The sequence below is a fragment of the Nerophis ophidion genome, unplaced genomic scaffold (assembly GCF_033978795.1).
Source record: "Nerophis ophidion isolate RoL-2023_Sa unplaced genomic scaffold, RoL_Noph_v1.0 HiC_scaffold_45, whole genome shotgun sequence".
NCBI classification, from domain to species: Eukaryota; Metazoa; Chordata; class Actinopteri; order Syngnathiformes; family Syngnathidae; genus Nerophis; species Nerophis ophidion.
In genome coordinates this window covers 235101-257122 of record NW_026906967.1, presented here as the reverse complement: position 1 = coordinate 257122, position 22022 = coordinate 235101, and the positions used below count along the sequence as shown (strand labels likewise).

The following is a 22022-nucleotide window of genomic DNA, read 5'->3' as shown; positions in this document are numbered from 1 at the left end:
CAGCTACCAGAAATACAAAGCTGGATAAGGGAGAGGTTTTTGAAATAATAAAAATAAGAATCACCTATAACCAAAAATAGAAATGAACTAAATCTCCTCTGTTCTGTACATCATTGTCCAAGTGACATTATATTGTCATCTTCCTCTTTATGCCATTTCCTCAAGGTGACAGAAAAACATGATACAACCTGCCTATCATGTGATTCTACCATGTTGGCAAAATACAAACACACAATATATTGACATATATAACACATACAACATGGAATTAGAAGTGAACAGTACCCATCCCTACCAGCAAGTGTTGTTGTACTGGAAACTAATTTACAAACACAACTTCATCACACACAATACTCCACTATGGAATTGTTCTTATATTAAAATGAGAAACAAATCCATCTTTGTACAGCAATGGTTTGAAAAAGGTATTTGGTCACTGATGCAATTATTGACTGATAAAAATATTTTAATATTTCAAGATTTAATTAAGTATGACCTGCAAATAAGAAATATTAAAAAATTTAAATAGGCTTTTATTTAAAATATTCTAGTTACTGCATCTTTTTTAATTGTTTTCTATTTCTTCTTATTATTATTTTTTTATATCTGGAACAAAAAAATACTCATAACTTAAAGTTTCCATTCTTTCCAAGACGGAATTGACCACTTAAAATATTTTGGATGTTGTTTTGCAATTAGATACAACATTTGTTGGTTATGTGACTGGGAATCACAATAAACAGTTTATTTTAAGAATGTATGCAAAGTAAATCTCTGTGGGATGATGTACAATATTGGCTTTTGTCTGACACTCCAAACTTTGACTGATATTGATGTTGTTTTGGGGATGTTGAAAAAGAAAAAAAAAACATTGAAAAAAAAGTTTAAAACACAATACTGGATTTATTTGATTTATCCACAAATGTAAGTTTGTAAAAACAAAGCCATCCTTCCACAAAAACTCAGCCATTTTCTCTCACATTTATATTGCATAAAGGTCTGGGGACATACATATAAAACAATCACAACACAATCATCATAATACAGAGTAATAACAATAATGAATAAAATAGATTATAGAGACCCAACAAATGATTCAAAAAGACACACATTTTAAAATTGTATAAAAGACAACTGTTCAAATGATGTATAAAGTAAATAATAATATGCTTCCTGAAGTGGTCCAGAAGATGTTTCAGATGTGAACCAGTACATATGTATATCATATAAAGGTGATAATCTATGGGATTATTAACAATTACAAATACAAATATGTAATATTTCAATATTTCATATAAATAGGTCTAAAATTGTATGATGAATATACAGTATATATATATATATATATATATATATGAGTGTGTGTGTGTATGTGTATACATACACACATGTTTATTGCATGTAAAATATGTATTTTACTGTTTACTCTCACTTGTTTACTCAAATTGTTCTGTCCAAAAGTACACAATGTTGCATATTAATGCATGTGCTTGACTGAAAAAAGCATTAATATAAAATGTTTAATCTATAAATGTAGAATCATATAAAAAATATTGTTAGACAAACAACAATGTCACACATGTTATATGTGCTGATGTTGTTAGAAAGTCAAAATGAAAGTCTGGACAGTTTATTTCAAATCCTGCAGTTTCATTTGCTGCTGCTGTTCTCACCAGCACACTTGTGTTTCTTACACTGGTACTTAGAAGACAATCTTTCACCACACACACTGCAACTCAACACTTTCTCTCCTGGGTGTCTTCTCATGTGTGCTTCAAGGGTTGATCAGTCACTAAAGCTTTTGTTGCAGACTGAACAGGAATGTGATTTTTCACCAGAGTGTGTTCTCATGTGTCTTTTCAAATCCTGACTTTGTGTAAAACATTTACCACAGATTGAACAGGAGAAAGGTTTTTCACCGGTGTGTGTTCTCATGTGTACTTTCAAACCCTGACTTTTAACAAAACCTTTACCACAGATTGAACAGATAAAAAGGTTTTCTCCAGTGTGTGTTCTCATGTGTCTTTTCAAACTCTGATTTTGTGCAAAACCTTTACCACAGATTGAACAAGAAAAAGGTTTTTCACCATTGTGTGTTCTCATGTGTACTTTCAAACTCTGACTTTCAACAAAACCTTTACCACAGGTAGAACAGGAAAAGGGTTTTTCACCAGTGTGTGTTCTCATGTGTCTTTTCAAATGTTGACTTTCTCTAAAACCTTTACCACAGATTGAACAGGAAAAAGGTTTTTCACCGGTGTGTGTTCTCATGTGTACCTTCAAATTGATACTTTGTGTAAAACCTTTACTACAGAGTGAACAAGAAAAAGGTTTTTCTCTAGTGTGTGTTCTAATATGTCTTTTCAAACTCTGACTTTGTGTAAAACCTTTACCACAGGTTGAACAGGAAAAACGTTTTTCACCAGTGTGTGTTCTCATGTGTACTTTCAAATTGATACTTTGTGTAAAACCTTTACTGCAGAGTGAACAAGAAAAAGGTTTTTCTCCAGTGTGTGTTCTCATGTGTCTTTTCAGACGACTTTGGTATTTAAAAGTTTTGTGAGAGTGAGAAGATGTGAAGTGAGTGTTGTCAGTGTGACATGTCTTATCATCTTTAGAGTCTTCATCATCAGTGTCAGGAGAGTGTGACGTTGTGTCCTCACTATCTGATAGTGGAGCTAAGAGCTTGTCTGCTTGTGATCCTCCACAGTGGTCTCCATCAGCTTCTGTTGTCATGTGTTGTGTTGAGCTGCTGCTTGGAGGCTCCCCCCCTCCCCTCTCCTCACTTTCACCTTTCACCTCATCATCTTCACTCTTCACAGGGACACCAGTCACTGGGAACTCCTCCAACCATTTAGGCTGACTGATGCCCTCTTCCTCCTCTTCCTCTTTAATGTGCGGCGGCTCTTGCTCCTCCTCTTCCTCTTTAATGTAGGGGGTTAGTGGGTCCTCCTCTTCCTTTTTATAGTAGGGGGTCAGCGGGTTCTCTTGCTCCTTAAAGTAAGGGGTCAGTAGGTCCTCCTCTTCATTTTTGATGTGTAAGATCAGTGGGTCGTCCGCTTGCCCTTTAATGTGAAGGGTCAGTTTAACATTATGGGTCTGTGGCGTCTCGTCTTCCTCTTTAATGTGGGGGGGATGTGGCTCCTCTCCTCCCTCTTTGATGTGTTGGGAATGTGGTACCTCTTCTTCCTCGTGTATATGGGGGGACTGTGGTTCCTCCTCCTGCTCACGAGGACGATGTGCTTCATTGAGGTCTGTGGGACAGGAAAAACAAACATTCTTTAGAAAAGTCCAGCTTTGCTCAGTCACATGAGACATTGTCTTGCACCAACATATGATCTCACAATCTCATCAGTTTCCCCTCACAGCAGTCAGGGTACTTCCAGCTGACACATGAAGAAGACCTTCAGGGGAATGCCTTCCCAGGCCAACGGCCAATCCACCTTATTTATATAAAAACATCCTAAAAGTCATTCCTGCAATCCTTAATGGTAGACGCCATACATGAAAGTGTGCTGTTCTCCCTCTGAATAAGTCATACACACACAGGAAATAATGTACCACATGCCAGCCTCCACGCAGTAGTACTAGTAATGAGCTCCCCCTGCTGGTGGACAATAATTACTTTAATTTTCACATTCATCTTTAGAGACATGTCTGTTATAAAAGAAGCATGAGCACAGTCAACATGTTGGCCAAGAAAGAAGACATCTGTTTTGCTTTCATTTAGATAGTGTCACCACAGTTAAACCGGGATGAAGTTTTTAGATTACTGACTACACCTTCAAAATATAACTGTTTACCTTATTAATATTAGTAATGATGGATTAAATTAATTTAGTGCGTTTCCAGACACTCAAATTGCGTTAGAGTGAGAACTGAGAAGGCATCATTCATGCAGTCCACACATTCAATCAGAATCAGTATCAGACATGCCGTATTTCCTTGAATTGCCGCCAGGTATATAGTATGTGCCTGCCTAGAATTACTGCCGGGTCAAACTCGTTTCGCAAAATAATTAGCGCATGCTTAGCATTACCGCCGGCTCAGGATTAACGCCGGGTCAAACTCGTTTCGCAAAATATTATTTTTATTAGCGCATGTCTAGAATTTCGGCCGGGTCAAACTCGTCACGTCACGAGTGACACTTCACCTGTCATCATTTTCAAAATGGAGGATGCTGATTTCAATAATTTGAAATGGCATAAAGGGTTTCACGGTGGCAGAGGGGTTAGTGCGTCTGCCTCACAATACGAAGTTCCTGCAGTCCTGGGTTCAAATCAAGGCTCGAGATCTTTCTGTGTGGAGTTTGCATGTTCTCCCCGTGAATGCGTGGGTTCCCTCCGGGTACTCCGGCTTCCTCCCACTTCCAAAGACATGCACCTGGGGATAGGTTGATTGGCAACACTAAATGGTCCCTAGAGTGTGAATGTGAGTGTGAATGTTGTCTGTCTATCTGTGTTGGCCCTGCGATGAGGTGGCGACTTGTCCAGGGTGTACCCTGCCTTCCGCCCGATTGTAGCTGAGATAGGCGCCAGCGCCCCCCGCGACCCCGAAAGGGAATAAGCGGTAGAAAATGGATGGATGGATGGATGAAATCGCATAAAGGGAAAAAGATTAAGACCTATTCAGTAGGATTTAAGGTCCAAGCTATTGAATACGCCAAAAAGAACACTAAGCAGCTATGTTTTATTAATATACCGTAGCTGCGTGTGTCAAATATGAGTCATTAAATGATTCCCGCCTCCTGGTGGTAGAGGGCGCTAGTGATCCTTGCGACTACTCGGCTGCAGAAGAAGTGACAACAAGCAGCAAGAGTGAGCAGCGTGTGTTTATTTTTTCCTCTTGCTTGCACTTTTAACATGGAGGATTACATATCTAAAATAAAACAATTTTCTAAACTGGACTTTCAATCGAAGCAGGAGGTAATAAAGGAAGATCTCCATCGAGACAGTGAGACTTTTAAAACTGAAGAAAGGAAGACTTTTATGACCTGTGAGAACATTTTTACAACTCTTCTTCTCTGACCTTCCCAAAGTAATAATCCAATCAATAATCACTGAACTCAACAAAAAAAAGGCCGATTGTAGCTGAGATAGGCGCCAGCGCCCCTCGCGACCCCACAAGGGAATAAGCGGTAGGAAATGGATGGATGGATGGATTATTTCAACAATGACTTCCGGTGTCACAGAACTGGCTAATATAACAAAATCTGCTTTTCATTGCACAATATCAGGGAAATTGACATCAATGTAAGAGCAATGTTGTCATTCTTAGGAGAAGCAACATTTGTTAGGGAAAATAATGCCTTGCCGGTAAGGTCTAATCAGGTGTACTGGAGAGGAGCCTAAGCCAGATAGTCGGACCTCGGATTCAGGAGGAACAGTGTGTTTTTCGTCCTGGTCGTGGAACTGTGGACCAGCTTTATACTCTGGGCAGGGTCCTTGAGGGTGCATGGGAGTTTGCCCAACCAGTCTACATCAGTTTTGTGGGCTTGGAGAAGGCATTCGACCGTGTCCCTCGGGAAGTCCTGTGGGGAGTGCTCAGAGAGTCTGATTGTGGCGGTCCGCTACCACTACGATCAGTGTCAGAGCTTGGTCCGCATTGCCGGCAGTAAGTCGGACCCGTTTCCAGTGAGGGTTGGACTCCGCCAAGGCTGCCCTTTGTTACCGATTCTGTTCGTAACTTTTATGGATATGTAGGCGCAGTCAAGGCGTTGAGGGGATCTGGTTTGGTGACAGCAGGATTAGGTCTCTGCTTTTTGCAGATAATGTGGTCCTGATGGCTTCATCTGGCCAAGATCTTCAGCTCTCACTGGATCGGTTTGCAGCAGAGTGTGAAGCGACTGGGATGGGAATCAGCACCTCCAAGTCCAAGTCCATGGTTCTCGTCCGGAAAAGGGTGGAGTGCCATCTCCGGGTTGGGGAGGAGATCTTTCCCCAAGTGGAGGAGTTCAAGTACCTAGGAGTCTTGTTCACGAGTGAGGGAAGAGTGCATCGTGAGATCGACAGGCGGATCGGTGCGGCGTTTTCAGTAATGCGGACGCTGTATCGATCCGTTGTGGTGAAGAAGGAGCCGAGCCGGAAGGCAAATCTCTCAATTTACCGGTCGATCTCCGTTCCCATCCTCACCAATGGTCATGAGCTTTGGGTTATGACCGAAAGGACAAGATCACGGGTACAAGCGGCCGAAATTAGTTTCCTCTGCCGTGTGGCGGGGCTCTCCCTTAGAGATAGGGTGAGAAGCTCTGTCATCCGGGAGGAACTCAAAGTAAAGCCGCTGTTCCTCCACATGGAGAGGAGCCAGATGAGGTGGTTCGGGCATCTGGTCAGGATGCCACCCGAATGCCTCCCTAGGGAGGTGTTTAGGGCATGTCCAACCGGTACGAGGCCACAGGGAAGACCCAGGACACGTTGGGAAGACTATGTCTCCCGGCTGGCCTGGGAACGCCTTGGGATCCCCCGGGAAGTGCTAGACGAAGTGGATTGGGAGAAGAAAGTCTGGGCTTCCCTGCTTAGGCTGCTGCCCCCAAGACCCGACCTCGGATAAGCGGAAGAAGATGGATGGATGGAAGATAATGTGTTCTGGACCACTCATTCATCCTTTAAACACCCAATTGTCCCGTCCTTTTAGACGGTCATTCGAAATAGCGACAAAACTACGAAGCTAAAGCTGGCAAGGAAAATCCATAAACGCACAACACATCTCATCTGCTTGTGTTGTTGTGAACGACATCATCAATGTTGGAATAATGTACAAACAGGACAGCAGTCGCAAGTGTCGCCTCCACACATCGTTCTGAGAACAGCAACACACTTCCCCCTTCACAATAATAGGTCTGACTGCGCTAACAAAATAAAGGTTTTAAAAAAAAAAGCACCTTAAACAAGCGTAATGAACTTATTGATGCATTTACACAATTATTATGCTTTGACCCAAAGTAAGGGTCAAAATTGTCTAAAGATTTATTGCACAAATAAATGTGAGCAATTCTACATTTAATTAACAAACTGGAAAGAAAATAACATTTGCCTTGGTGCCCTAAAATATGAACCCTCCTTTAAGGCAACACTTGTCTTGACCTTAAAAAGTAAAATTTTGAGGCCTGTCGATGATGTACCTTTTTCCCACCCATCCATCCATTTTCTACCGCTTGTCCCTTTTGGACTCACAAGGGGGCAGAAGGTGGGGTACACCCTGGAAAATTCCATAAAACCTTTACACTATTTATTTGAATTGTATCCAAATTAAAAATGTATAATTTTTAATTAGTTTGTGGCTATTAAAAGACATATTTCCAGAGAATATGCATTTTTAGAGCATGTTTTAAAGAGATAGCGATTAAAAAAATGACTTCTGGCTATATTATATTGATCAACTAATTCTTATTAGTGAGCAGAATAGAAGCGCTCTCATTGACTCAAATGGTAAAATTAGGATGGTCAAGATTTTGCTAACGTTTGTTTAGGACTTAGAATGCATACAAAATAAAAACATGTTATTGTCTTACATATGGATTGTGAATGACAGGCAAAATAAAACAAATCAGATCCCCTTTGATCATTTCTCTACATCCTGTGAACGGGTTGATGCTGTGGTGAAAGTGAGAAAATAAATACGTGTTGGGAAAATGCAAATTTAAGGAAAAATGGCTGACAAACTTTCTAAAGGGGAACATTATCACAATTTCAAAAGGGTTAAAAACAATAAAAATCAGTTCCCAGTGGCTTGTTGTATTTTTTGAAGTATTTTTCAAAATTTTACCGGTCCCGAAATATCCCTAAAAAAAGCTTTAAAGTGCCTTTTGTCCACTACCTGCCAAGATACGGTCCATTTTCCTGTGACGTCATACAGTGCTGCCAATACAAACAAACAGTGGCGAATAGCACAGCAAGATATAGCGACATTAGCTCGGATTCAGACTCGGATTTCAGCGGCTTAAGCGATTCAACAGATTACGCATGTATTGAAAAGGACGGTTGGAGTATGAAAGTATTGAAGAAGAAACTGAAGCTATTGAGCGAATAGCTATTAACGCTATTCATAGCCATAGCATGGCCGATTAGCTGCGTTAGCATCGCCGGTAAAATGTGCAGACACTCCGGCACATTCAATGGGGGTCTGGCGGCAGATTTCTTGCCACTTTCGCATCTTCGGTGCAACTTGAATCCCTCCCTATTAGTGTTGTTACACCCTCCGAAAACACACCAACGAGGCATGATGCCTCCAAGGTTCCAAAAATAAGTTGAAAAAACGGAAAGTAACAGAGCTGGGACCCGTGTGTGTAATGTGTTGAAAATGAAAATGGCGGCTGTATTACCTCGGTGACGTCAAGTTCTGACGTCATCGCCACCAGAGCAATAAACAGAAAGGCGTTTAATTCGCCAAAATTCACCCATTTAAAGTTCGAAAATCGGTTAAAAAAATATATGTTTTTTTTTCTGCACCATCAAGGTATATATTGACGCTTACATAGGTCTGCTGATAATGTTCCCCTTTAAAACCTGCTTAGAGATTGTTGGTGATAAACCCAGAGAGACATGTGTGTGTTATAAAATGATGGTAGAATTACCTTTACTATTTGGGTTTAGGGGCCATGTCATGGAGCTCGTCCACAGCCCAACTCTGACTTGTTCCACCACTGACAGATTGTAGTACAAATGGACTGGGATATGTAACTCATCTTTAGTAGTTACATTCCACAGAACACAGACAACCACGTGGTTGCAAGACCACGTTGCAAGTAGCAGACGGAATGCATCATCCTCACAAGACAACACAACTTCTTATACACAATATATTAAGCATAGTGTTATTCATCAAATATAAAGTTAGTAAAGATGTGAGAGTAAGAAGTAAACAAACCCGTTCTGTGTAACACAACTTGATGTTTCTTGAAAACAGCGTCCAGTAGTTGATGTTGTCGCTCCTTTTCCTCTTTTGTAAGACAAAGTTCCTCCTCATACTTTGCTATGCTTCTTTCGCACATTTTCACACAATCACAACACTTTACTCTCACACTTGATCTCTACTTAGCGATGTGTTGATAAATTCTGTGTCTTCTGTTAGCAGCTAACAAGCTAAGCTAACTAGCGAGCTAAACTAACTAACAAGCAAAGATAGCACGAGAAGCGGCACAGTGCTTCTAGCGCATCGAGACCACTTTATCCTTAACTAAAAAATCAAAGATGTATTTTATACGACGTAAATATTATAAACTGGATAACAAATAATAAGACTGACTTATTAGCGTCCTGCACACTTCTTTCTCCTTCTCCTCCTGTTCTGCTGTCTTCCGTTTACACCGGAAGCTGGAAATGACGTCACAGCTGAGCGGGCGAAAAGGTAGCTCTATATAAGATATTGCTTGCTGTCACTGTTACCATGCTTTTCTTTTACGTAATATTTATTTGAAAAACAATGTGATACAAACGAGTGTCTTGTTTTTAAAAAATAAATTAAAGGAAAACAAACAAAGCTTTAATGTTGGGGTTCAGTGGCGCCCCCGTGCGACATTCATTGCAACGACAAGAGTGAAAGTGCTAGAAATTGTAGCGATATTACTGCCAGATTTTTTTAAATTTACCCTTCCACGTGTTTTTATTGTTGTACCCTTTTACTCCTAATCTATTTTATACGAAAAATTAATAAAATATTGAAATATCACAGAAAGTGACGACGCAGGACCTCCGTCGTAAAAAAAGTACAGGAAGTGACGTAAATTCACGCATGCGTGGATCGATCGTGTCGTGAATTTATATCCATTTTTAAAAAGTGTGAAACATTTGCTCTCTTAAACAAAAGTCTCTTTCTTAAAGTGAAATCCAAATCCTCACATTGTGTTAATGATTTTAATTTATTCATTCAGTCTTAGAAGATTTGTATAAAGTAGAAAACACTTACATTATTACATTTATTGGAATATGTTACGTCGTTTTAAATAAGCACATTTAAGCACAAGTGTATGATTTAATTATATAAATTTTATTTTAATCTTATTGGAATGGTCTCTCATATTTACTTTTACTTTCTTTAACGGGTTTTGTTTGTAAGAGGATTGGATTTAATGTGATGTTTTTTATATTGCTGAGTAAAATACTGAAAACACTGACTCATATTGTATTGAAAGTACCTTAATGTGTCCAAACATTGTTTATGTATGTTTAATTGTTCAATAACAAAATAAAATAAATACTCAGAAGTAGAACTGGCTAGCAAATAAACTCTTATATTAACATCAATAATGTTGAAGTCATATTACATGACATTATACAAATATGTATATTAAATATAATTTGAATAATTGGCAAGTAAACAAAATGCATTTGCCATACCTAATTGTATTATATCAATTATAACTCAACCGCACACATTACAACATGTATTCACACTTTGTTGTGAAAATATTTTACACAAACTTACATTCAATTATTTTAATGATTATAATATAATAAGATATATAACAATGTGTGTTCTGGATCTAAATTAATGCATGGAAAATAAATAGTTAAACAATTAATCTTTTTAGTGAGGTGGCATCTTTTTCACCTGAAAACTTATCTCCTTAAGTGTGCAATAAAAGTCTTACGTATTACTTGTATTACATTTGAATAGAACCTTATTGAGCATATTAACAAGATTCTTTTAGAAAATGTGCCAAGTATGAAAAAGTCATTTTGGATTTGCGTACAGGATGTAGAATGACTATGATCTCGACCCACCATAAATAAACAAAACAGGAAGATTGGAGCATGTGGAAGGAAGTTATGACTGTTATCATTTTCCACCACAAACGGGCGATGTTTGTGTTGATATCAATGACTAGTCATGATCAGACCCCGAATTAAAGGTCTCATATCAGTTTGCAAGGAGATCCCATCATCTAAAGAGAAGTAAAGACAATTTGATGGTTGATGGCGAGGGGCAGTTTTGGCCGCCAGGCTCCGCCCACCACCAATAGGTACCAACAGGTACTGACCCATTCTGCACGACAGTGTGTCATCATCATCATTTGTACCAACTCTGAGTACAATCTCAGTTTGTGGAGCTGTGTTATAAATGTGTAAAGTTGTGTGGCGAGCCATCAGGTCAAAGTTTGGTCAAAGTCCCGAGGAGGAGTTTGTTCAAGTACCACCCCTTTTTGCCTTCAACATGGCTGACGGAAACCAAAATGGCCGACTTTCTTTTGGCTTTCAAATATGGCTTCTTGAGACTTTTACGTTCCTCCTGTCACGATAGACGCCGCTGGTGATTTTGGTGGCGATACGTGAATCTGGGGCGAGGGGCACAATCATTCACATTTTCAAGAGTTAATATTTGATGTTTGGCTTCGGGGCTCCTAAACTAAATCATTTTTTGCTTGCAAGATTTGGAGAGTTTTGAGAGAACCTTTCCTCACACACACTGCACATTCTAGAACTATCCTTTAGCCACGCCCCCTGGGCTAATATACTTCCAGTGTTGTGACCTCTGTTTACAATTTGTCAGCTCCAAAATATACCTTCTCACTGGCTACTCGGCCTGTCAATCTTTGGCCTCCACACCATTCCATTCAGAAGCCATTCTCCATTCAAAAGCAATACTTGGCTGCCACTTCTCTCATCAACTACATCCCTCCAGAAAATACACTGATAATACTTGATATGAAGCAATCAAATATATCATGAATCTACTCAGGTCGCATGGTTTATAACAGGGGTAGGGAACCTATGGCTCGCGAGCCAGATGTGGCTCTTTTGATGACTGCATTTGGCTCTCGGATAAATCTGAGCTGACCTTGCTTAACACGATAAGTAATGAATAATTTCACTTGTAATCACAGTGTTAAAAATAACGTTCAAAATATAAAACATTCATTTTTAATCCATCCATTCATTTTCTGCTGCACCTGTTGAAGAAGTTACATAAAGGTAAGAAGTTATTTATTTATTAGTGGTTAATGTGGGCTTGCAATCCTGGGGGTTATTCAGACCACCAAGCACCGACATGAGAGCCTGTTTCAGGGTTTAAATATTGTTTTATTTTTAAATAAGACTCTCAGTTGCTTTCCAGCAATTGTCTTTTTCTCTTTCCTTCTCGCTCGCGCTCTGGCTCCAGCCCCAACCCCGTCTCTCTTCCTGGATGCTGCGTATAACAGAGCGACAGGTGATTAGATAACAAGGCCCAGGTGGGCCTTCTATGGTCCTGGCACACCCCGTTTTGCTGCAGGCCCGCATGCCACGACCCCTCCACAGTTAGCTTCAGAATAACAATGTTATTACAAAAAATAAGAGACCTGTTATACTTTACAAATGTTGGTCTTACTTAAAAATGCACACGTTTAGTTGTGTTCAGTGTTGAACAAAATATTATATTGCTCTTACGGAAATATATTTTAAAAATATTTGGATTGTAGCTGAGATAGGCGCCAGCACCCCCCGTGACCCCAAAGGGAAAAAGCGGTAGAAAATGGATGGACGGATGGATGGATTTTTGGCTCTCTCGACCAAAAAGGTTCCCGACCCCTGGTTTATAAGAAAGATAATGAAGTTGGATAAATGAGTTATAATTGCAATGGTCTTGTAGACAACAGAAAAAGAAATCTCATATTTATGTGGCTGAAGGAAAAAAGAACACAATATTTTTTGTCTTAAAGAAACGCATTCAATAAATTTTAGATGCAGAAAAATGGAGAAAAGAATGGGATGGTTCGATTTCCCGGGGTATACTATTCCCATTTATTGAACTTTGGGCTGAATACTTAAGTTAAAGTTAAAGTTAAGTTAAAGTAGCAATGATTGTCACACACACACTAGGTGTGGTGAAATGTGTTCTCTGCATTTGACCCATCCCCTTGTTCACCCCCTGGGAAGTGAGGGGAGCAGTGGGCAGCAGCGGTGCCACGCCCGGGAATCATTTATGGTGATTTAACCCCCAATTCTAACCTTTGATGCTGAGTGCCAAGCAGGGAGGTAATGGCTCCCATTTTTATAGTCTTTAGTATGACTCGGCCGGGGTTTGAACTCCCAACCTACCCATCTCAGGGCGGACACTCTAACCACTAGGCCACTAAGTAGGTGGCCTAGTGGTTAGAGATTAGTTTTAACATTTAGCGCTCAGATTTAGATTCAGCTGTGATGAGGTAGCGACTTGTCCAGGGTGTACCCCGCCTTGGATGGATGAATGGATTTAAATTCAGATTTAAGATTTATGTTTAGATTTAGGGCTTCACGGTGGCAGAGGGGTTAGTGCGTCTGCCTCACAATACGAAGTTCCTGCAGTCCTGGGTTCAAATCCAGGCTCGGGATCTTTCTGTGTGGAGTTTGCATGTTCTCCCCGTGAATGCGTGGGTTCCCTCCGGGTACTCCGGCTTCCTCCCACTTCCAAAGACATGCACCTGGGGATAGGTTGATTGGCAACACTAAATTGGCCCTAGTGTGTGAATGTGAGTGTGAATGTTGTCTGTCTATCTGTGTTGGCCCTGCGATGAGGTGGCGACTTGTCCAGGGTGTACCCTGCCTTCCGCCCAATTGTAGCTGAGACAGGCGCCAGCGCCCCCCGCGACCCCGAAAGGGAATAAGCGGTAGAAAATGGATGGATGAAAAATGGATGTTTAGATTTAACATGAAGCGCTCTCATTTAGATAGAGATGTAGATTTAAGATTTAGATTTAACATTCAGACTTAGATCGAATATTTAGCACTGACATTTAGATAATTTAGTTTTAAGATGTAGGTTTGGATTTAAGATTTAGATTTAGTTTTAACATTTAACGCTCACGTTTACAAACCCCGTTTCCATATGAGTTGGGAAATTGTGTTAGATGTAAATATAAACAGAATACAATGATTTGCAAATCCTTTTCAAGCCATATTCAGTTGAATATGCTACAAAGACAACATAGTTGATGTTCAAACTGATAAACTTTATTTTTTTGCAAATAATCATTAACTTTAGAATTTGATGCCAGCAACACGTGACAAAGAAGTTGGGAAAGGTGGCAATAAATACTGATAAAGTTGAGGAATGCTCATCACATTACTTTTTATTCATGTATGTATGTAGAAGTGTCTGGTTGCATCAGCTCCGCTGATTTAATATTCTTTCATGTCCTTTGTTTTCTTTGATGTTTGATGTTTCCCTCCACATGTAAGAGGGATGTGTACTATGTGTGCTATGGCTTTGAGTTGTTTTTTCCCCCTTGGCCTCAGTCTGGACCCCCTCTCCAGAGGCCCAGGCTTCGACCCATTTTTTTATTTTCATTTTAATCTTTTTTTTTTTTCTTTCCCCCATTCATCCCCCCCCCAATTGTTTACCTGTATCTCACCTTTTTTGTAAGGGCGCCGGAAGTCGGCAGACCTGTCAGCGATCCTGTTCTGTCTCCCTGTAATGTTTGATCTTGAATGGGATTGTGCTGAAAATGTTAATTATCCTGAAGGAACTATCCTGAAGGAATAAATAAAGTACTATCTATCTATCCATCTATCTATCTATCTCTGTCTGTCTATCAAACACTTATTTGGAACATCCCACAGGTGTGCAGGCTAATTGGGGACAGGTAGGTTCCATGATTGGGTATAAAAACAGCTTCCCAAAAAATGCTAAGTCTTTCACAAGAAAGGATGGGGCGAGGTACACCCCTTTGTCCACAACTGCGTGAGCAAATAGTCAAACAGTTTAAGAACAACCTTTCTCAAAGTGCAATTGCAAGAAATTTAGGGATTTCAACATCTACGCTCCATAATATCATCAAAAGATTCAGAGAATCTGGAGAAATCACTCCACGTAAGCAGCATGGCCGGAAACCAACATTGAATGACCATGACCTTCGATCCCTCAGACGGCACTGTATCAAAAACCGACATCAATCTCTAAAGGATATCACCACATGGGCTCAGGAACACTTCAGAAAACCACTGTCACTAAATACAGTTTGTCGCTACATCTGTAAGTGCAAGTTAAAGCTCTACTATGCAAAGCGAAAGCCATTTATCAACAACATCCAGAAATGCCACCGGCTTCTCTGGGCCCGAGATCATCTAAGATGGACTGATGCAGAGTGGAACAGTGTTCTGTGGTGTGATAAGTCCACATTTCAAATTGTTTTCGGAAATATTCGACATCGTGTCATCCGGACCAAAAGGGAAGCGAACCATCCAGACTGTTATCGAAGCAAAGTTGAAAAGCCAGCATCTGTGATGGTATGGGGGTGCATTACTGCCCAAGACATGGGTAACTTACACATCTGTGAAGGTACCATTAATATTGAACGGTACATACAGGTATCAGAACATATGCTGCCATTTAAGCGCCGTCTTTTTCATGGACGCCCCTGCTTATTTCAGCAAGACAATACCAAGCCACATTCAGCACGTGTTACAACAGTGTGGCTACTCAGTGGCCTAGAGGTTAGAGTGTTCGCCCTGAGATCGGTAGGTCATGAGTTCAAACCCCGGCCGAATCATACCAAAGACTATAAAAATGGGAGCCATTACCTCCCTGCTTGGCACTCAGCATTAAGGGTTGGAATTGGGGGTTAAATCACCGAAAATGATTTCCGGGCGCGGCACCGCTGCTGCCAACTGCTCTCCTCACTTCCCAGGGGGTGATCAAGGGTGATGGGTCAAATGCAGAGAATAATTTCGCCACATCCAGTATGTGTGTGACAGTTATTGGTACTTTAACTTTAACTTAAAAAAAAGAGTGCGGGTACTTTCCTGGCCCGCCTGCAGTCCAGACTTGTCTCCCATGGAAATTGTGTGGCGCATTATGAAGCCTAAAATACGACAGCAGAGACCCCGGACTGTTGAACGACTGAAGCTCTACATAAAATAAGAATGGGAAAGAATTCCACTTTCAAAGCTTCAACAATTAGTTTCCTCAGTTCCCAAACGTTTATTGAGTGTTGTTAAAAGAAAAGGTGATGTAACACAGTGGTGAACATGCCCTTTCCCAACTACTTTGGTACGTGTTGCAGCCATGAAATTCAAATTTAATTATTTGCAAAAAAAGAAAAAAGTTTATGAGTTTGAACATCAAATATGTTGTCTTTGTAGTGCATTCAACTGAATATGGGTTGGAAATGATTTGCAAGTCATTGTATTCTGTTTATATTCACATCTAACACAATTTCCCAACTCATATGGAAACGGGGTTTGTAGATTTAAGATTTAGGTTTAGATTTAACATTTAGATTTAGATTTAACATTTAGGTTAAGATTTAAGATTTAGGTTTGGATTTAACATCCATCCATCCATTTTCTATAGCTTATTCCCTTAACATATAGATTAATATTTGAGATTTAAATTGTGATTAAGATTTAGATTGAACATTTAGATATAATATTTAGAGTCTACATTTAAATGTGATTAAATAAGCTGAATGTGAGAAATATATCTGCTACAAAAGTTAGACTGAACTTTAACATTCGGCACCCCATAATTGCTTTTAATAAACTTTTTTCTAAACTTCTAAAGTGATATTTCTCTAAGTTAGGGCAGCTCAGAAAGAGTGATCGAAATGTAAAGTTAAGCCCAAAATGACTGCTCATTTGTTTTGATAGACTTACAATTCCACAGAAAGTAAGTCAGGACAAAGCATTGCTTTTAATGTCATCCAGTATTAGTTTTGACAGTGTGAGTACATGAATATATGTGACATACTCCGCTGCAGTAGGTGGCAGTATTATATATATTATTATCATCCAGTATTAGTTTTGACAGTGTAAGTACATGAATATATGTGACATACTCCGCTGCAGTAGGTGGCAGTATTATATATATTATTATTATCCAGTATTAGTTTTGACAGTGTAAGTACATGAATATATGTGACATACTCCGCTGCAGTAGGTGGCAGTATTATATATATTATTATCATCCAGTATTAGTTTTGACAGTGTGAGTACATGAATATATGTGACATACTCCGCTGCAGTAGGTGGCAGTATTATATATATTATTATCATCCAGTATTAGTTTTGACAGTGTGAGTACATGAATATATGTGACATACTCCGCTGCAGTAGGTGGCAGTATTATATATATTATTATCATCCAGTATTAGTTTTGACAGTGTGAGTACATGAATATATGTGACATACTCCGCTGCAGTAGGTGGCAGTATTATATATATTATTATCATCCAGTATTAGTTTTGACAGTGTAAGTACATGAATATATGTGACATACTCCGCTGCAGTAGGTGGCAGTATTATATATATTATTATCATCCAGTATTAGTTTTGACAGTGTGAGTACATGAATATATGTGACATACTCCGCTGCAGTAGGTGGCAGTATTATATATATTATTATCATCCAGTATTAGTTTTGACAGTGTAAGTACATGAATATATGTGACATACTCCGCTGCAGTAGGTGGCAGTATTATATATATTATTATCATCCAGTATTAGTTTTGACAGTGTAAGTACATGAATATATGTGACATACTCCGCTGCAGTAGGTGGCAGTATTATATATATTATTATTATCCAGTATTAGTTTTGACAGTGTAAGTACATGAATATATGTGACATACTCCGCTGCAGTAGGTGGCAGTATTATATATATTATTATCATCCAGTATTAGTTTTGACAGTGTAAGTACATGAATATATGTGACATACTCCGCTGCAGTAGGTGGCAGTATTATATATATTATTATCATCCAGTATTAGTTTTGACAGTGTAAGTACATGAATATATGTGACATACTCCGCTGCAGTAGGTGGCAGTATTATATATATTATTATCATCCAGTATTAGTTTTGACAGTGTAAGTACATGAATATATGTGACATACTCCGCTGCAGTAGGTGGCAGTATTATATATATTATTATCATCCAGTATTAGTTTTGACAGTGTAAGTACATGAATATATGTGACATACTCCGCTGCAGTAGGTGGCAGTATTATATATATTATTATTATCCAGTATTAGTTTTGACAGTGTAAGTACATGAATATATGTGACATACTCCGCTGCAGTAGGTGGCAGTATTATATATATTATTATCACCCAGTATTAGTTTTGACAGTGTAAGTACATGAATATATGTGACATACTCCGCTGCAGTAGGTGGCAGTATTATATATATTATTATCATCCAGTATTAGTTTTGACAGTGTAAGTACATGAATATATGTGACATACTCCGCTGCAGTAGGTGGCAGTATGCACCTTTCATGTCATTGCTGCAAGCTGCCCTTCAACTCAAGGAAGAATTGCTCAAAGCTTCTTTCATGTCAAAGAGCTGCTACTTCAAAGAGCAGCATCTTTTAAAGGCCGATCCTTCGCCAAGCACCCATCACTCCGTGTTGGGAGCCTCAAATGCTAACATCTCATCTCTTTTTGCACTCAAACTAATTACTTACTTTTTAAATCAGCTTTTTACATGTAAAACATGAGCCAAGAAATAAGGCAGGAAAAAATGTGGGAATTCCAAAAGGTGAGAAGGTTGATGGAGCAGCGACTCAATGTTACTGTTGAAGAAATATTTGGAGTGTTGGAAAGAACCGTAGCAGAGTACCAGGAGGAACTTTCTAGGACAAAGGAGGAGAACAAACGTCTACAAGAACTACCGGACGCTGTTTTCAAACCTCAAGTTGTGCTACACAGAGCAGGTTTGTGGACATCTTTTCACCTTATGTCATGCAAAGTTAAAGTTATAGTTAAAGTAGCAATGATTGTCACACACACACTAGGTGTGGTGAAATGTGTCCTCTGCATTTGACCCATCCCCTTGTTCACCCCCTGGGAAGTGAGGGGAGCAGTGGGCAGCAGCGGAGCCACGCCCGGGAATCATTTATGGTGATTTAAGCCCCAATTCCAACCCTTGATGCTGAGTGCCAAGCAGGGAGGTAATGGCTACCATCTTTTTATAGTCTTTGGTATGACTCGGCCGGGGTTTGAACTCGCAACCTACCCATCTCAGGGCGGACACACTAACCACTAGGCCACTGAGTAGAATCAACAGCTTGTAGAATGCTCACTAAATTATTGGATGACACTCTTGATTTGTGAATTTTATTTGACATGGTCTTCATGATGATTATCCTGTAGAAACAAGATTGTTTCTTTTAGATTTGTTTGTGTTTTCTAACAGTGGGAAAAGTCCAGAACAATTGGGAGATGACACCTGTTTAAAATGAGTGATTCATCTATTTTCTATTTGACATAAACATCATTGTGTTGAAAGCCTCTGCATGAATTTAGATATAGAAACAAGTTGCAAGTTGCAAGATTAGAATGTATGAATGGCTTTGATATTCATACCTGGAGCTTTGTTTTCAATGAAAAATGATATTTTGCTCAATAAAAATATTGTATTGGGGATAGGTTGATTGGCAACACTAAATGGTCCCTAGTGTGGGAATGTGAGTGTGAATGTTGTCTGTCTATCTGTGTTGGCCACCTGTCCAGGGTGTACCCCACCTTCTGCCCGATTGTAGCTGACATAGGCACCAGCGACCCCCGCGAACCCAAAGGGAATAAGCGGCAGAAAATGGATGGATGGATATTAACATGACATGAGGGAAGAAGTTTCTACTTGAACTCAGTTACATACTACATGACTTCTTCACTACTCAGGGGCTTAGTGGTTAGAGTGTCTGCCCTGAGATCAGTAGGTTGTGAGTTCAAACCCTGGCCGAGTCATACCCAAGACTAATAAAATGAAACCCATTACCTCCCTGCTTGGCTTGAAGCATCAAGGGTTGGAGTTGGGGGTTAAATCACGGGTACTTTAACTAGACATTTTCCCGGGAAGTGAAAAAGGTGGTGGTCAACCAAGCCAAGATGGCTGTTGTGCAGCAACCTGTGAGCCAACTCTCTTTGAGGACACAAAGGGCCTAGATCAGGGCTGTCAAACATAGGTCCCACGGGCCGGATAAGGCCCTCCTGTTCTACAAGTCTGACATACCAATACGTGTTTTGATACCCTCTAATAAAATATTATGATTGACAGTATCGAAAGCAGCGCTAAAATCAACAAAAAAGTATATTTTTAAAAATATACTTCATCTCCAATGTCCATCATAACTATACATAAAACTTCTTAGAAGTCCTTCTAGACAACCAATTAACATTAAATTAGAGCTACTTTGACTATAAACCAGTCCAAATGCCAAAAAAAGAAACACAAAGTCCACCCGTTGGAAAAGGTTCGCTACTAAAAAATACATCTTTAACTCTTTGTAGTAAAATATATAATTTCCAGTCCAAATGCCAAAAAAAAAGCAACATAACGTGATTCAAAAGCTTTCTAGGAGCAATGCTATGCTACCTCACAAGACGTAACTACCTTACCTCATTTCTTGGCTTAACTTGCTTATGAACACATTACTCTTGCACAAATGATAGTCAACAACCTCCATTTATAAGAAAGATGTGCTTACCTTTTTGGTTTAAACAGCTTATTTTGGTGTTGAGTCAGCCGACATGTCCTGCACTGCAGAGGAACCTCCTTCAGTTTGGGGACCAGGTGTAGTCCATTGGTAATCAGGGGAGGGATATGAGCCCAACAGCGAGTGCAGTACCAGCTACAGCCCTATGAGGGGGCTGCTGTGCAAATGTCTCACACTCAAACTAAACAGTAAACATGGTTTATGGGGGGAAAAAAGCTTAAAAATCACTTAGGCATTTTCAGAATGGATTTGACTATTACTTAAAGGGACTTTGTAAACAGAACGACGTCCCCCATAAGTAAGCATTGCCAGAACACACACACACACACACACACACACACACACACACACACACACACACACACACACACACACACACACACACACACACACAGACACACACACACACACACACACACACACACACACAGACACACACACACACACACACACACACAGACACACAGACACACACACACACACAGACACACACACACACACACACACACACACACACACACACACACACACACACATACAAAGCACTGAGGATTTGAGGAAAAAAGTCACTTTTGAGTTGTCCACACCGGAGAATAACAAAAGATTGTTGAACAAAAAAATATGGAACTGAAAAATTTCTGCAACAAAGATAAAAAAATAAAAAGATTTGGAAAATGATATCAATCCAGATACAAATGTTTTCCCCCACATCAGTAATAATAGTTGTTATTATCCAGATGAACAATATAATAGCAACATTAATTGTAATAACAAACTGTCAATTATTCATTTTAATAGCAGAAGTTTGTATGCAAATTCTAACAACATGAAGCACTTTTTAGAACAATTCAACAAACCCTTCAAAGTGATCGCTGTCACAGAAACATGGATTGATGATAAAAAAAATGAATATATTTTGATCTGGAAGGATATGAACTAAACTACATCAACAGAAGCAACAAAAAAGGAGGAGGATTAGTTGTGTATGTGATGAAGAACCTGAACCACAAAGTGGTAAAAAACATGTCATTTGCTGTAGATAATATCTTACAAAACCAGTGAATTTGGCACGTTGTGTAAATGGTAAATAAAAAGAGAATACAATGATTTGCAAATCATTTTTAACTTATATTCAATTGAATAGACCGCAAAGACAAGATAATTATTGTTCTAAAAGAGAAACGTGTTTTTTATTGCAAATAATCATTAACTTAGAATTTAATGGCAGCAACACATTGCAAAAAAGTTGTCACAGGAGCATTTTTACCACTGTGTTACATGGCCTCTCCTTTTAATAACACTCTGTAAACGTTTGGGAACTGAAAAGACCAATTTTTAAAGCTTTTCAGGTGGAATTCTTTCCCATTCTTGCTTGATGTACAGCTTAAGTTGTTCAACAATCCGGGGTCTCTGTTGTGGAATTTTAGGCTTCATATTACGCCAAACATTTTCAATGGGAGACAGGTCTGGACTACAGGCAGGCCAGTCTAGTACCCACTCTTTTAGTATGAAGCCACGCTGTTGTAACACGTGAAATGGCATTGTCTTGCTGAAATATGCAGGGGCATCCATCATAACGTTGCTTTGATGGCAATATTTGTTGCTCCAAAACCTGTATGTACCGTTCAGGATT

General features: G+C 39.4%; 2 protein-coding genes across 2 annotated transcripts in view; both read right to left on the bottom strand.

The window, feature by feature from the left end:
- Positions 1-20528, bottom strand: part of LOC133546839 (oocyte zinc finger protein XlCOF6.1-like) — a 267073-nt gene extending 246545 nt beyond the window's left edge. The window contains exons 1-2 of the mRNA XM_061892676.1: positions 20381-20528; positions 8866-8978 (exon numbers count right to left, since the gene is read on the bottom strand). The gene's annotated coding sequence lies outside the window, so the exon portion shown is untranslated. The remainder of the gene's footprint in view (positions 1-8865; positions 8979-20380) is intronic.
- LOC133546844 (gastrula zinc finger protein XlCGF17.1-like) lies at positions 1323-20528 on the bottom strand. Its single transcript, XM_061892681.1, has 3 exons — positions 20381-20528; positions 8866-8978; positions 1323-3254 (listed from the first exon to the last, which is right to left on the bottom strand). The coding sequence occupies exon 3, from the start codon at positions 2734-2736 to the stop codon at positions 1786-1788; it is 951 nt and encodes a 316-aa protein (XP_061748665.1). The 5' UTR covers positions 2737-3254; positions 8866-8978; positions 20381-20528; the 3' UTR covers positions 1323-1785.
- Positions 20529-22022: the final 1494 nt, after the last annotated feature.